Consider the following 13,917-nt stretch of genomic DNA (forward strand, 5'->3'; position numbering starts at 1 on the left):
TTATGCTCGTTATTTAGCATGAATGTGTAAATTGCATAACCAGAGCAGCTTCCGTGTTGTGATTTTCACTATCGCTTTCACCCCTTTTATCTTTTGTCTCGCTCTCCGAATGGCGAATAACCCTGTTCCTGGTGATAATAATTTACGCTGTGAGTCGCTCCTCAAAATATCAGCAACGTCTCACGTTAATACCAATCACCTGAATTGGAATTTCATGAAACATTACGTCCATGAATTATACGGAGTCCGTAGTATGTTTGGCATTGACTGTTTATAATTACATCAATCTCTCCACTTATAAAACTCTGTATCTAAGCCAATGAGATCCCTCAACATAGACCTCATATCACTGTAAAGCCAAGCTGCTGCATGTATATAGGTGCAGAGGAGAAGATCTGCCGTTTCAATTTCCAGGGCCCGCCCCATGAGTGTAAGAAAGGTGCCCACCTCCGCACCACCGCACAAAGCGGTGGTGAGAGTCCGCTTCGAGACGCTTCAACGCTCCCTGTTTGTTTCCAATTAGGATGGTCTACAGTCAATGACGGTGGTCACGATTAGTGATGTCAAATACAGAAAATCTGAATACCGATACCAAACCAAATACCAACATAAACCATGAAGAAAACCGATACCAAACCAACTTCATAACATGAGGGAAATACCGACTTTTAACCAATTTCTCAGCCTCTAATACAGGTGAGGGTTCACAATACCAACAAAATACCAAGTACATTAGGATTGAAATACCAAATACCAAGTTGGTAATCGGTTTGGTATCGTATACCAAAAAGTTGGTATGTGATTGACATCTCTAGTCACGATATAAGGCATTGGCTACCTTCGGTAGGTAAATACTGATTCGTTTTCATGATTTGAGAGAGAGAGAGAGAGAGAGAGAGAGAGAGAGAGAGAGAGAGAGAGAGAGAGAGAGAGAGAGAGAGAGAGAGAGAGAGAGAGAGAGAGAGAGAGAGAGAGAGAGAAGAGAAAAAGAATGAAAGAGAGAGATAAAATATAAATGGAGTATGGCGCGCGAGATGAGTGCCCTGAAGGTGAGAGTGAGGACGGAATGGTGACTTTCATGGCCCCGTGTGTGCCGTTCTGGCTCCGCCGTGAGAGTGAAATCTCAGTGGTCACGGTTCGGTGCTCGCACATGGGGCCACTGCACAGACGCTGTCACGGCCCGGTTCGGCCCAGGGGAGCCCGCCCGCCCGCCCCGCCCTTCCCCGCCGCAGGCCGCAGGCCAGGGGAGGTTTCACCAGTGCAGCCGACTGCTCCGACCTGCACCCTGTCTCGGCTGGGTGCCGACCCATGACCGACCTCAGGCAACGGTGGGTTGATCCGGTAACCAGACAGCTGCCAGCTGATACACCATACCTGTATAGAATCCATCAACACCGAATTAGCGATAGCCATGTGACGTTATACGCTTATATTTAACCTACAAGAAACGAGTTCAACCTCTTCCTAGGTAACCGCCTGGCGTCAATTTCACCATGGAACAAACTCATAAGCCACAACGCTTAACCGCTTTCAATAATTAGCTCACAAAATATCCAAGCGCGATACTATGGTGGTGCTGAAAATTATCGCTTCTTTTCAATTGTCTTGAAAACAATGGGTCGTAGAAGCATAAGTTATGGTGCATTTAAACCACCGGTCCTTCTCACGCATTTCATGACAATTTCATAGCTTTCGCCGCATGGGGTTACGTAAGCTGAGTTACGAGTGTAAACAGTGAGGACGATGATGGAGCATTGCCACAGTCGATTAGGTCGCCATTCTGTCACATACCGAATGCAACAACATGCTGTAGCCAACTTTTGACGGCAAGGAAGAAAAAAAGTCAAGAAAGTCAGTTTGATCAATCAAAACAATTATATAAGTATGACATTGCTTCCAGTGATAGCGACAACATTTTTATGAGTAGTTTCCGCAAAGCAGTTCACTATTTATTATCAATATTCAGCATGGAAGACACTCCATGTCAGCGCAAGCGGACGTGAGGCGGCCAGGAACTTGGCGGAAGCCGTCGCTCCCGTTATACAGCCCTCACCTGGCTCCAAGTGTGTTTCATTTGTTTCAATTTCAACCAACGTCTCCGTGGGGCATCAGTTTCTCCGCCGGACGAAAAACGAACTGTGTAGGCACGCATGGCGCTGGCATCAGTGATGACAGTGGCTTTCTTCGGCGACCGTTTCAGAAGAAAAGATCGACGTTGGCGATTGGTAGACGTCTTTTAATTGCACTGGTGACTTTGTGCGGTAAAATTGTGCTCAGCTGATGGATAAATGTCCCAAATATCCCACGTATTTGTTCCATTTCAATACCCTCAGCCGTTTTCGAGTTATGGGAAATTAGGCTAACTTTTCTCATCTGTAGTTATACCTGATGAGATAGTCCGAAGCTATACGAGTACCTATATTGCTCTGTCTTTCGCCATTGGTCGTGAGCTCGTGCCTCTTATACCATGCAGACCCTATTTATTCAGCAGCTGTTCTTTGCAGCGCGAAGGCATCGTAGTAATCGTGGTTGATATGCACATTACCATTGGAAAACGTGCATACCACTCCCTTGACTAAGGTACGTACCTTGAACTCGTACTTAGCATTTTTGAAGGTCAATGGGGTGAAGCGTGTCCAATGCACTGTCCCCAATGGATTGAATGTGACGTAGCACGTGTTCGCTCATTAGAGACATATTTTCAAGTCATCAGGTCAGGTCAAGCAAATCTAAAAAGAAATGTTTTGGTACTGCATGTGCTGAAAAAGGGATTTGAGCTTTTCAGCAGCCGATAAACGATAGAGGATGTACCAAAAGCACACCAATGATCTTAGCTTAGATCAAGATCAGCATTTCAACCGTCTCATAAAACGGGCACGTGTTTTCATTCTCTGTTTATGTGTACTTGATGTTAGATGCATATCGTACCATCCAGTAGGTATATCCGGGGCTCTAAAACAGCCTACCGTACATATATGTACCGTCTACCTACAGAGAGAGCGCATTGATGAAAGTTCATTGACACGAAACTCGCTCAAATTCTTCACGAGATGTTGAATGCCTCAATCACCATGCTTAGATTCCAATTTTGAGTCCCTGCTGATCTTTGAACATGCACGTTGAATTCCAAAATTGATCCCATTTGATCGGTCTTCAACGTCAAGAAACTTTAAACGGTTCCGACCCACCCATGCCCCAAGATAAATAAGTGGTGTGCTAACCCTCGCCCCGTTGGGGGGGGCCATTTTGGCCCCCCCTGTGGTTTTTCCTGAATAGCAAGAAAACGGCGGCGCGCAGCGCCGCCAAATTTTCAGGACCTTCTCAGGCATCAATTTGACACCTTCACACCAAATTTCAAGTCTTAGGTCACCTTAGGTCAGGAGTTATTGAGGTCAAACTGAGGTCATGTTCGAGCAAAAATGAGCAAAAAACATGCAATCTTGAAACGCTCACCAAATCTACAGTTATCAAGCAATTTTAAAGTTCTTTATATGGTCTAGTAGACAAAAAGCGGCGCTACAAAACTGCTTTCTCGGATTTTCAAAATTTTTGGTTTTTGACCCAAAAAATTCAAAAAATTGATTTTTTTAGAAAAACTAGAAAAAAATCCAAAGTTGTTCCGAATTTCGAAAAAACCGGAATATATGTGATAGTCCCAGCGCTCTTCTATATACATACCAAGTTTCAGATCGATATCTCGTTTTTTGGCCAAGTTATAGCGAAAAAACTGTTCAAAAATGATGACGTCAAATTTTTGAACTCAATTTTTGGCGATTCTAGACCACGTACGGCAAAACAAAGACCACCATTGAACTCCCCGTGACGAGCTGCATCGATTCGATACCCATTCTATGCAAAAATATTAACTTTGAAATTTGACCTAATTTGACCTGACCTTGACCTGACCTTGACCTGACCCCTTGACCAAAACGTGACCTAAGCTGGCCCCAAAGGCTGCCTGACCCACATAATCGCATTTTTCATGTAAAATGGACCATAAAACATGTATCACACGACACTTTCATATTGTGACCCCCCGTGACCTGACCTCTGTGACCTGACCTGGTATCAGTGACCTCAAATAGCAAAATATGTGTTTGAAGAACATTTCCCCATCGATGATTTTCAATGAAATGCATTTTACTCGATTTTACAACGCATTTCTTGAAATGCCTGTAAACGGTGAAAATTGGACCTTTGACCTGACCTGTGACGTCATCGGTTTGACCTAGGTCAATAAAATTGGGTCACAAGGTAGTTCCCCGTTGGGGCTATCCAACGCCGTTTACCGCTTGTCGCTATGTTGCGTGGTTCTCGAGATCTTAGGGGGGGGGGCCAAAATGGCCCCCCAACCGGGCGCGTTGCTCGGCAGAGCCCAACGGGGCGCGGGTTAATGCGTGAGCACTACGCAAGTTCAAAATAAACATCCACTAGCTTGTGCGGTTCTCCCATCTATAGTTTGGCTCAAAACCGTACACATTAAGCGCAGTCGGTTGAGCCCTTTTTGCAGGGGTAGAAGAGGGCCTTTGTTATGCGTGCGCATAAGAAAAATGATATTCCAGCTGGCTACAACCCTTAGCCTGAGTTCAAATCGAATTTTACTTTTCTGAAGCAAACGCACGTTTCTATAGGCGGTTTGTTTTCATCGTGCAACAATAAATGAGCTGAAACAATCAGATCTCACTGGTTACGTCGTTTTATTGCACATTCAATACACATTTCAGCTGAAAGACAGCTGCCACTGCCGGACACATAACAGCAAACAGACGCCTGTGGCAGCGGCTCATCGTTCTCAACAAAGGCCAGCTCGGTGGCGGTGCTGCACAACTCTGCAGATCGGTGGTCGGGCTGTCGATTCGGTGATGTGATAACGACTCGCCTCGGTCGTTTTGATATGTTCTGCCTTGGGCGATATGATGATGACCTGCCTATAGGTCACGCTGGCGTCTCTGCCGGCAGGCGGTGGCTTGGTGCGGAGGTCAGGTGATGGGTTTAGCGGTGGTACTTGTCGTACGAGTACACTGGGTAGTCGGCGTACCAGCCGAAGGCGCCGTACCCGCCCGTGTACGCGCCGTAGTCGACCTGGTCGCCGTAGCCGCCCGGGTGGCCTGCCTGACGCGCCGGCCTGCCGACAGGTCAGAAGAGGTTAGCGGCACAGCTGTGACATGGTTACAGAGGAGTCAGTCACACCTAGTCATCGAATGGCTTAGATGTTACGCCCACATATGCACCCCAGAAATGAATCTGGGGTGCAGCTGCAGCCTGCATCTGTCAGTGATAAATGATTTTATTGACACAGTTTGCCAGTCATTAACCAATCTGACTCAGCCCTTTATACGGCTGGTCTGTCTCAGTTTCTCTCTTATGAGTGAGTCATGCACAAAAGATCACACTGACCGATGAGAGGGCGATCGATTTCTCGTGAAAGTGGTCTCTGCACAACGGACCGTCCACCGCACCTTTGCGTATCTTTCCTGTTAGCTGGCTGATTTGTGGGGCCTAGGGCTTTAACTCAACTAAAACACGTCTAACCTAACCTGTCTAACCCGAATCTCAATAACATCATCAATCCCGGATGAAATCAGTTGTAACAGCAGCTCCAAGATCATGCAAGCATTCACATGGGTGATATCGCCAGTTCCAGACTTTCTCGGCAACCCCAAATCTGTTGGCACCTCCAGACTATTCGAACACCTCCCCGAACTTTCCCGGCAGCCCGTCTCTGTCGGAGCCACTCACCTCAGCTCAGAAGGCTCCGGCTGGTAGATATCCCTGTCGTACTGCTGCGCGGCGCGGGCCACCCTCAGTCGCGGAGGAGCGTAGGGCAGCTCCTCGATAGGAACCAGGGCGTAACGCGGCATGGCGACGGCCACCGCGACCAGAGCGGCCAGAACGAGCTGGAAGAGCCACCGGGGACGTCAGTGCACGTAAAAAATGGAGTTATGAGCTGGGAGCACAGATGTATGAAAATCAGAGAGGCTAGCAATAACGGCAGCGGATGGCCGTGACATCCAACTGATCGAACGTTTCCGAAGTTTTTTTTTTCTGAGACGTTATATTTTTACAAGTAAAAAGGCGCTTTATTATACTCACAAGCTTTGCACAGCAGCTGATGCATAGCACGGTGGTCATGGAGTGACCCATAAGATGTACGTAAACACCAAATACCACTGGAAAGTCACAAAGCAGAGAAGAGAAGCAGTCAGAGAAGCTGCTGCCTTCTCTAAAACTCACCAGGCAGGCCTTCATCTTCGAGCGGAGGGGAGATACTGAGCTGCCGAGCAGAGCCGACCGCGGGCTTTATACGGCGCACCTGCGCCTCCAGTGGAAAACGATATCTACTCGACGGTAGCTCGAGCGTGGAGAGAAAACCGCCCGCCTCCGCTGCCAATCGCTGCCACTGGCACTGTGAGAGAGCTACTGCACTGGCAGCTCGACCACCGCGCTGCCAGTCGCTGTCACTGGCACTGTGATAAGTCTACTGCTGGCAGCCCCTGCCAATCGCTGCCACTGGCACTGTCAGAGAGCTACTGCTGACAGCTCGGCCGCCGCTGACCGGGAAGGAGTGGTGGTCAGTGGTCACCATCTGCTTTGCATAGCCTGTCTGACTTGGTCACCGCCAATGTCAATGGCATTGGTCGTCAGCTTGTCTTGCGAGGTCCGGCGTGCAAGCTGCAAAACAATGAGGCATGCAAGTTTCATACATGACTGTTTATTTCGCTGCTACCTCATAATAGGTAATTTTAACGCCTTTGGACCAGCTAAAGTGACCTGATAGGCTTCAAACTGGCCTTCATCTTATTGTGGCCTTATTTAGCAGTGAAAGGAGACAAAAGAAAGGATACCAAAATTTTAATTAAGACCGGGACACAGTGGCGCGGGAACCGGGGGCTAGCGGGGGCTGAGCCCCTCCAACTTTTCGGCTGGGAGGGGGGGGGGGCTCGTAATGTATTTGAGCGCCCCCTCCCCCCCCCCCCCAGCTGGAGGAATCGAAATCGGAAATCTACTAACATAATCTTATAGATTCATACATAGGCGCGGGAACCGGGGAGGGGGCAGTGGGGGATGCTTGCCCCCACAGCCCACAGCTCTGGGGCCGTGGGGGCGGTGCCCCTGGCCCCACAATTTTTCATGAGGTCAGGAACCGTTGGGGCAGCTTGTCCATCCCAAACTAGGGGTTGTGCAGTCACAAAGGAAGAAAGCATGTAAGTGAAAAATCCACCTCTTTCACTGGCTCGGCACCTCATTTGGCAGATTAAAACCTGTATTCCAGGTTGCCAAAACGGTAGTTTCTTCACTCAGCTGAGACGGAATACCTGACTTTTTTCAAATATTTTCGCTTTTTTTGTTGTTGAAAAGGCCAAGGTCTGAAAAATAAGTGGCCTAAAACCGGTGAGAAAACTAGATTTGGGGGAAGCCTAGGTTGTTCTCCATTATGGTTCAGCCCCCCCCCCCCCCCCCGTCTGGAAGAAGTTCCCGCGCCACTGTCGGGACAAATGATTATAGATTAGTGCCCACAAACTGCTGTATAGCAAAAACAAAATGCATCGATTGTTGGCACAAACGTTTCCAATTTTACAGTTTCGCAGCGAGAAGACGATCGCTCAGGATGGAAGTGGGAACATCGCCCGCGGTGGACCTCGCCCAGGATACGCTCTAGTGCCCATTTGCCCATGCTCGGTCATTCGTTGAGAGAATGTGAGCCGAGAAACCGGGCCTCCAGCGGCAGAGACTAAAACTACAGTTGTCATGTACCGCCGCATGCGTCGCTGCTGCTGCCCCTTTATGTGCCCCGACTCTCGCCGCAGTTTAGCGAGCGTAAATGGAAACATGGGCGTAGGAACGGCTGGAACATTGTGGGTGCATGGGTGCAGAAATCCAGCCATGGCCGGTGAAGCGGGGGGGGGGGGGCGACACCCGAGCGAAGGCTCGTTACGAGCTTTGATGGTGTACCATGTCGAAAAGGTACCAACCGATAAGTGCATTTGGAAGTCACCGTTCCGTGATTCTATCCTCAGGATACTGAAATCCTTCTCCACGCCGCAACCCCCCTCCGGGCTGGACAGGCAACTCTATCTCATGCGGGCTGCTCCCTTGGAGCGGCACCGCTGCTCCCGAGGGAGCGCACCCCGTAGCCGGGTGCAGTGAGTGCCTTGGGGCTGGATGGCCTGTCTTCGGACGGGCTCAGCCCCGGCGACTCACTAGGGTGCCTGCCCAGACCAATGTCTCCCCCTATATCCTATCATCCTCCCGGCTCTGAAATGGTCTTACTGGACCGAAAGGGCCTAACCCAACAAAACAAACAAACATTTGGAAGCATTGACCCTCGCATGTGTAGGGGGGTCGGATGAACCTCCCCCCATGGTTGTTCGCAAATAACTCGCGCAAAAAGCGGCCGATCGCGACGAAACTTTTAGTACCCTCGAGTTGATCAGTTTTACACCTACTCCAAAAAATTCATGACCCTGACCCAAAAGACCCTTGACCTGTGACCTGATTCTCGAGACCATGTTCGGCCGGAATCGCGATTTGGCGTATGTCAGCTCACATTATCCGCGCGTTTCCAGTCTTTTTGTGATTGTAGACGTCCAAACATGTGAAATGATGTTCTTCCCATGCATCACGGTGGGTGTGAAGATAACCTGAAGGTCAGGTCATTGACCTTTGATGACCTCGGTTCACTTTTTCGAGTTTTACATGTTTCTAGGGTAGTTTATAGGGCTGATTTCGAATTTGGCATCCATTTGAACGTTTAAGAAGCAGTTTTAGTGCTTTCGTGACATGCTACGACACCGTCAGTGGTAGTTGACACCTACTATGGATAGCCGGTAGGACGCCTAATGGTTGACCTGACCTGACCTGACCCGATCTGGCCTAAATGCATGAAGAAATCATCTGTGATCAAAACTAACATCAGATATTTGTGATCAGCACCCCGAAAAACCCGATAACAGCTTCACTTTACGCAGTTCTAGCAGGTCCCGATTTTCCCGACTTTTGGAATATTGACCTGACCTGGAAGGTCAACCAATGAAGTAGGACCTTAAAATTGGGTATCATCGGCTTCCTCTTGTCACGGGCAACACTCTCGTTTTTTTCCGCGAAGCTCTAGCTCGATCAGGATCCGAACGGCATGGGGTCCGACCGACCCCCTCCCCCTCCCCCTACACATTAGAAGCTGGAAAACGCTGCACACATTCGAGGGCTAATATTGTCAATATTGACTACCGCAAAAAGTAAAAGCGGCCAACTTAACCATTTTCGAAGATATCGGGCTAAAATTTTTGACAGTGGGTCATCGGTTCGGTATGTGTTCAATCACATGCTCCATTTCCCTTTTTTTCAGCACAAATGTAAGTTTTGAAGACCAACATCACTGATCACAGTAGCAAATGCTTCGAAAGATGGATAGTAGGCAACATATCCTGAATTTGCCGTGCTGCATGGGAAGTACATAGTGTTGATGAAAAAGGGGTTTTTGGTTCAGATTATTGTGGGTGCAGAATACATTGTCTGAACCCACTGGATAAATATTGTGGGTGCAGCTGCACCCTTGCACCCATGGTTCCTACGCTTATGAATGGAAATAATAACACGATGGGAGTGGCGCATCCGTCCTCGCCTCACTCAGGACGAATCCATTCGCATCCCTCTCACGTTTCCTTTTCCAGACTGGTGGAGTCACGCCCAGGCCCCACCAGACAACCGGCGGTGACGGCTAGTCCTTGTTGGACTACATTTACAATCCCTCCGGGGTGGCCGTTTGAGCGGCAGGACGGGCTGTCCCATCACCGGACGGTCTTTACTGCTGATGCACACCGTCTCGATGGTCCACACAGTCCGATGTCTTCACTCTAAACAACCATTCCACTTTCCAGCAATCTTTTTTTGATGTTCGGCTAAAAAATGTACTAGTTTCCGAAAAATCTGAGATAGTCATTTTATAGAGCGTTCTAATTGGCACATTTCAAGGGTTTTATTTGCAATGAGAGGGCGTTGACACTTGACCAGTAATAATTATCCCAGTCGACTCCTCGCAATAACACGATTATCATCGAGATCGTGATGTATTGATAACCAGCAAAGAGCACTGAACGCTGATAGAATAGGGGAAGTTGGGGGAACGCCGAATACTTTTTTTCTGACGCCCGTAGCACGCAAGGTAGACAACATAAGCTATTCCTGTTGGCGTCATTCGAGAGGCCAGTCTTTTGTCTTTCAAACATACCAGGCGCATTTGATGAATTCGCATACCGTTAAGCGCAAAAACTATCAAAGATCAAAAAGATCAGATAGAAAAAGAAAGATCAAAAACTATCAAAAACTATCATATCAAAGAACTGACTTTTTCGGCGTTGCCCCAGACTGCGGGGAAAGCCGAAAATGGGATAAATGATCTACGAGGAATGCCGACATTGATGTTTTGCCAATTTATCTCAAATTTTATCCAAAATTCATCAAAGCTGACTCGCGTTTTAAGAGCTTGAGGACGCTTGGTGCACACTGTGAGCTATAATTGTGTGATATAGTAAGAAAATGCCAGGTAAATCATTCCTTATAGGTAACAGGCCGTTGTGCCGGCTGAAAGTGTAATTTGTTTGACTAAAAATACACGTTGCTATTCTACAGCAGTAAAGTCCACGTAGCGTGCTTTAACGTGCGTAATTGCACGTTTTCGGCATTACCCCAGCCAGCCATACTTGCATTTGCAGGCCCATAACTTTTAAACGTGCTGTATAAATTTCAAATAGGCAGCACACTTATGCAAAGACATGCTGAAGATTACTTGACCGAAGTGGCCAGACAAACGGTAGCATAATGAGTAAGAAATGCAGCTTCAAAGGCGCATGTAGTACAAGGGAAACGTACCTTGAAAACGCTTTTGCCGCCCTTACAGCCGAAGTATTACAAATGACGACTCGTAACAAACATGCGATAATTGTAGTCACTTAAGCTTCAGAGCATCACTGAGACGTGGCATCCATGTCTTACGGTTTTAGAAATATCTCGAATTTCGGTTTTGCCCAACTCCGGCATTGCCCAAACTTCCCCTAGCTTATGCCGTAAGCGTGTCAAACAGCGATTCAGAAAACAGCGACTTAAAGCAGCGACAGAAAAATAGCGACTTAGGTACCGTAAGGTGGGGCTATTTGAGACAGTGGGGCTATTTGAGACAGTATTTAAAATTGCTATAAAATAAAAGCCACTTAAAATTTATGCTTAATTTTTTGCTCAGACGATTTACTGCTCGATTCCACACCTCCCTGAGCAAAAATATCACACAAAAATCAAACGATCTTTATTTTATAGCGATTTTAATGCTGTCTCAAATAGCCCCACTGTCTCAAATAGCCCCACTTTACGGTACTCATAACAGCGTCCGCGTCCACGTGTAGAGCGACCGCGAGAACCGCGACTCACATGTTTAAGCGATTATTTAATCGGTGTAGCTATAGCCCGCGAGTTGCTGGGGGGGGGGGCGTTAAACGCCCCCACTTTTTTCGCCGGGCCATAGCATAAAAACGGCGCGCCGCAGGCGCGCCAAATTTTAAGTACCTGTAGGGAATTGATTGAAGGTTATTGTGACAAAGTTTCAAAAAAATCGGTCGGAAATTTTTAGATATCGAGGTTTTAGTGACGTCATGATTTCTGAGTTTTCGACCAAAAACGGCATATGTTCAAAAATTGTTCAATTTTTGATTGTCGTTCCGCATTTTCCAAAATCTTGAACTGAATCTTGGCAATTTCTCGTGACTACTTCACGACCATGATACATGCATTTCTTAAATTGAACTTTTTGAGTCAAACACGTACACATATGATAAAATGACTGTAACCATCGTGTTCTACGCCCCAAATTACCCATAAAACATGTGTCACAGGCTACGAATATCAGTTTCGATTTTCGGGGATATGTGCCTACCCGGTTGACCTGACCTTGACCCTGACCTATGCTTGACTGACCCCATTCATGGAGCTGACATTCTTGTAGGCCTTATATGATGGATTGTGCACCGTTTTGACAGAGTTTATGACGAGAGGCGGCCATTGCGAAGTCCTGAAGTCCATGCTACTGAAAGCCCGATTTCAGGTGTTTGACCTGACCTTGACCCGACCTGTGACCTCAAAATTCAACTTTAAAGTACTCATCTGAAGCGTCTCGTCGCGTTCTTGGCGTTTGCCGTCTAGTGCGTTTCGCTGCGCCTATTGGTTCTCGAGTTATCGGCTGGGGGCGTTTAACGCCCCCCCCCCCCCCCCCCCCCCAGCAAACGGTGGGTGGCGAAATATCCCAGCAACTGCCGGGATAGCGAGCCTTTGATCTTTTCTGAGGCAAGGTCACTTGACGTGACCTGGTGACCTCGGACCATGAACGACCCGGGTCTGAAATTTTCACACCATGTGTGGAATAGATGTATGAACAGATGTAGGTACCAAAAACGGCGGTGCTGCGCGCGGCCGTTTTTGAGATATTTGCGAAAACCCTGAGGGGGAGGCGTAAAAACGCCTCCCCCAGCGCGGCAACAGAAAATACCAATCAACTCTGTTACATATGACTTTAAAAAGTCTCCGAAATGTGTATGACAGATTGATCCGCTTCATGACTGGGGCCGTCAAGTACGTTTTCTCTATTAGCTTCGAAACCATATCAGTAGCAAGTTGTAACGTATCGACAAGTATGTAGCATTCAGCCCTTTAATGCCTACCTGTCTTATATTTTGCTTATGTTTAGCTAAATATACAGCTTTAATATTTATATTTAGTTGGATATATTTAAGTATGCATATGCAGTTAAAATAGTACCCAATTATATATAGCTTCATCAATTCAACACCTTGCTTCGAGAAAAAGCGAGAAAAAGTAAGTCGCAGAGAAACGAGTCACGACGTCAGAAACCAGCGTGACGTCATATTCGGTCGGTTTGTCGTCCTTATATATGACGCTTCACATAGTCAAACGGCTTATTTTTGGCCGAACGCTTTTTAACGGGTAATAAACGGTAAAACGCTTGGTAGGAAAGCGAGCTAGTGTAAGTGTACGGTGAGCCACGTTTGCCGAACATACAAAGTTGATATACTAATTCGTATTGAATTGAAATGTTTACGAGCTACGACGTCTTCTACATCAGTGCTTAGCTTACTTACGACGATTAAGTGCTATTATAGAATAGATGACCTTGCTGGCCTTTTCATATACCTAATCTTTGGTAAGAGCTCTATGAATGCTCCCGTGCAACATGCAGCCGTGAAGTGACCTGAAGTTTGATCAAAGGGGTCATTTATTCCATGTCACACAAAAGTAAAAGCAAGTTGAAGGCCATATTATACACTAAAAGTACAGTCCAGGCTATGGATTACATTACCTATAATCTAATACTACCTACCTATGCTATTGGAGCTCCGAGCTCAAACCAGGTCAACGCCAACGGAAGTCAAATTATAGAGGGCATGAATTACTGTGGCGTAGCGAGGAATCCAGAGCTGTTTAGGTATCCGTTGCTCAATTTTTGTGCAATGAACGTTTCAAAATAACCATTTTCGCAGCACCCGGGATAAAACGCATATCCGAGAGAATCCTCGAGTTTTCTATACGGTGCTGCCATCGAGCGCCGTCGCTTAGAACTAACCACGAGGGAAGCCAAGGGCCAAGGAGCTGCGGCTTTTACTACCAACAGCTATCAATGTGGTGATCAAAGGGCTAAGTTGGTCGTTTGCTATACTAATGAAATTGGTGTAGCTAGAATAATGAGGTCGCGAAAAAACATTGATTAGACGCTACTTCTTTTGTGAATTAACGGTCAACGGAAACCGCCAAAACCGGCACCGACCGGGCCTCATTCGGGGCGAATCTGGCCACTCTAGTCTCGTCTGCCGCCGGGCGTGCGAAGCGGTGTGGGCGAACCGGGCTTCTTGCCGGCGT

The 13,917-nt window shown here is 47.3% G+C and overlaps 1 protein-coding gene across 1 annotated transcript; it reads right to left on the reverse strand.

Moving 5' to 3' along the window:
* Window positions 1-4,678: 4,678 nt before the first annotated feature.
* On the reverse strand, window positions 4,679-6,817 carry LOC122392604. The gene is made up of 3 exons (XM_043387658.1): window positions 6,235-6,817; window positions 5,740-5,897; window positions 4,679-5,125 (listed from the first exon to the last, which is right to left on the reverse strand). Exons 1-3 carry the CDS (start codon window positions 6,247-6,249, stop codon window positions 4,993-4,995), a joined length of 306 nt encoding a protein of 101 aa, XP_043243593.1. The 5' UTR covers window positions 6,250-6,817; the 3' UTR covers window positions 4,679-4,992.
* Between the last annotated feature and the right edge of the window lie 7,100 nt (window positions 6,818-13,917).

The sequence above is a fragment of the Amphibalanus amphitrite genome, unplaced genomic scaffold (assembly GCF_019059575.1).
Source record: "Amphibalanus amphitrite isolate SeventyFive unplaced genomic scaffold, NRLGWU_Aamphi_draft 000493F_arrow, whole genome shotgun sequence".
NCBI lineage: Eukaryota > Metazoa > Arthropoda > Thecostraca > Balanomorpha > Balanidae > Amphibalanus > Amphibalanus amphitrite.